Source organism: Bombus pyrosoma, linkage group LG1, assembly GCF_014825855.1.
Source record: "Bombus pyrosoma isolate SC7728 linkage group LG1, ASM1482585v1, whole genome shotgun sequence".
In the NCBI taxonomy this organism is placed as follows: Eukaryota; Metazoa; Arthropoda; class Insecta; order Hymenoptera; family Apidae; genus Bombus; species Bombus pyrosoma.
The window spans coordinates 12,640,465-12,643,571 of NC_057770.1; the positions used below are offsets into that span (position 1 = coordinate 12,640,465).

General features: G+C 40.1%; 1 protein-coding gene across 1 annotated transcript; it reads right to left on the minus strand.

The window, feature by feature from the left end:
- Positions 1-2,035: 2,035 nt before the first annotated feature.
- LOC122568108 lies at positions 2,036-2,744 on the minus strand. Its single transcript, XM_043727475.1, has 2 exons — positions 2,694-2,744; positions 2,036-2,458 (listed from the first exon to the last, which is right to left on the minus strand). The coding sequence occupies exons 1-2, from the start codon at positions 2,742-2,744 to the stop codon at positions 2,036-2,038; spliced, it is 474 nt and encodes a 157-aa protein (XP_043583410.1).
- Positions 2,745-3,107: the final 363 nt, after the last annotated feature.

Sequence of the window (3,107 nt, forward strand, 5' to 3'; positions counted from 1 at the left end):
AAACTTGTAGACATAAAAATTAAACTTACATTCTATAGCAACATATCAAAAGCAGCTTTATGAAATTTTCGAGTAGAGAGGATTAGTGTTTCCTCTATAAAAAATCTTTCCCTCCATAAATAATTAATAAACAAAAATACATATACACAATGTTTAAATACAGGTCGCACATGCATCGCGACTGTCCAGACTGTCCATAGAAAAATTTTGACGACAATGATAATCGTTTTATATCATAGTAAATGTTTAATACGTACGAGTACGAAACATACAACATGCACTGTACGCACTACACGCACTACATACCCAAATCACACGCGTTGGAATTCAATAAAAAAGATACAAAATATACCAATAATATGTATAATAATTTTCATAAATGTAAAATACCACAATTGTATGTTGTCTTGAAATCTATATTTATTTTTCACAAATAGTCATTTATAATCATATACTTTTTAATGTGTTAGATCTTATACATGATTAGTAGATTACCAATAGATTAGGAAATTTCAATCGAATTCGTGATTCTCTTCGTTAGACCCAGCCTAGAATATCATCATAATATACATAGATCGTATCGAAGATCCTATCTCTTCCTATTTGTTGTCTGTATAAAACCCGAATAGGAATACTGAGAATGGCATTCGAGAACGACTGTGCCAAACTATTAATCTTTCGGCTCTTTGATGTCGAGCAAACCATCGAATTTCTCAAAGTAACGCAAGATTCTTCCGGAAGAATGTTCATCCCTTCTGCCCGTACCTTTCAATCCGTACAAAATCCTGTCTTCTCGTCGATCGCAAAAGGATTCTTTCGATATCTAGTGAGACGAGAAGGAACGAAGGGTAACGTTGAGACGTTTCTTATCATCGACCGTTTTCCAAATTGCGGCTCCTTGAAAAATGCGTTTCAAAGAAGGTGATTGTCGATCATATTAGCAATCAAGTCAGTTACTATTATTACGAAAATTTTACTATTATTACGAAAATTGTAAAAATAGGGTTCATTTAAGTTACTATTTCGCTAGTAATAATTTGGTAATACACAGGCTGTTCCAAGTTTTAACGGCCAAACGTTGTCAGTATATTCTATGGGTCTAAATAAAAAAAGGATGTTATATAGACGTAGGTCGTTTAAATCTTTATTAGAAAATTATGAGAAAAATGTAAAATACAAAGGGAATAATAGCAAACTCACGGTTACTGCGATATAATGAAAGAACAGATCAGCAATATTCACGTTCACTTTGTTAATACAAAGATAACTTATTCTTCATCTCAATGAAATAAAAAAAAAGAAAAAAATAGGAATGAAATTCACGGGGTAATAAGTTCTACTTTCGGCCGCTGTCAATCTTGTATTGTCAGAACGGTGGCCATTTTGAGATGGTTTATTGACTACCTTTGTATCAACAAAATGGACATAAATATCGTAGCAACCGTGAATCTGCTACTATTCCCTTTGTATTTCATATTTTTGTCATAATTCTTTAATAAAGCTATAAATCACTTATGTTTATATAACATTTTTTTTCTTATTTAAATCTGTAGAATATACCTTTTTTTTTCTTTTTTTTTTTTTTGCACGTGCAGAAATCCTCATGGACACTCCGCTGCTACTAATAATCGGTAACAGCAGAGTAGTGTCGGATTCTTACCGACTAAAACTCCACGATGACCATCCTACGTGTATGACAGGAGTGTTCCAGGAACCTCTTATGGATTATCTTTGCGTTGCACCCCCCTCTCGCGTCCTCTTGTTCAAGCAAGTCCTAAAAATTCCCTGGCTGTTGAACTTGGCGCTAGGGGGGGGGGGGCATTGCCCCTAGCACCATCCCCCCTTCTAGTCGCGGTCCGCGATGAAGCGACTCTAGGCCGGCTGACCGTCATCCCCCTCCATCGCGTTATCCTACAAGGGTGAGAGTTTCTCTTTCTCTCCCTTTTTGCTCGCTCGCAGAAGAGGCGGACAGCCTCATATTCCTGTGGCCCGCTTAGCATCGCTTCTATGATCGCCGAGGGGGTCAATATCTCGTCTATGACGTGCCGCAGGGTGTAGTGGGACAGCTCCCACGCCGGATAAAACTCCGGCGTGTGCTGTGTTCCCTGCCCTCCCCGCCGTGGTGACAGATGTCCGTCGTCTCCCGTCCGAATTTCATCAGGTACTCGCCGAACACGCCATGTCCTGTGAGCACTTGGGTAATCCTGTAGGTGAGCGGGAGGCCGCGGCAGCTTCTCCATGTCCCCCAATTTGGGAGGACCGCCTCCGTGCCTCTGTGTTCGCCTCCCTGGTTCATCAGCTGGGATCGCCACTGGTCCCACGCGTCCTCCTCGCCAGTTCCTAGATCGTCTGGGACCCCCTGCTCGGCCGAGTCCTCTCCGGGGTCCCACACTCTCATGCGGGCGAATCTTCTCTTGAGCACCAACGCCCGAAGCCCCCACAGGGGAGACGCGGCCACCTGTAGAATATACTGGCAATGTCTAACCGGTAAAATCAATATGTAGACTTCCAGACTTATTAGCCTTTGTTTTTTGTTAGAAGTTTAATTTTGATTGTTAAATATACGTGTGATTCTTTGCGTCTGTTTCAAAGTAAAAGAGGTAGTGAACACTTCTCTATAATAGAGTTTTATGTGTTACTGTTATTTTCTTTGGAATGTCCTTTTAGGAAGGATAAACCAAACTCTTCTTTACCTTCTTCACAAAATTCATAACGTTCTTCAGCAAATTTTTTTCAATTACCATGCTTCAATCATTTTCAATCTTCTTAAAATTTACAAACAACAATGTGTTTCTGACAGGTAGGGGACGATATCTGACTAATAATCGATAGTGAAAGAGCAACGAAACTACGACAGAGAGACAAGCACGTGTTCATACAAGATCTATGTTATCAGATAGAAGAGGAAAAGAGAAAAAGGTGTGCATTAAGGAATGTGTGTGAAAGGAATATGGCGAATGGCGAACGCCCTCGATTCAACGCACACAAGTGGTCACCGTTACCTACATATTCCTTATGCGGTATTTGCATAACTGAGATTGCATTTTACTTTTAAATCCTTCCCTGCAACTAGCCTTCGCTACCTTTTCTATCTCTCACCCCTCCCC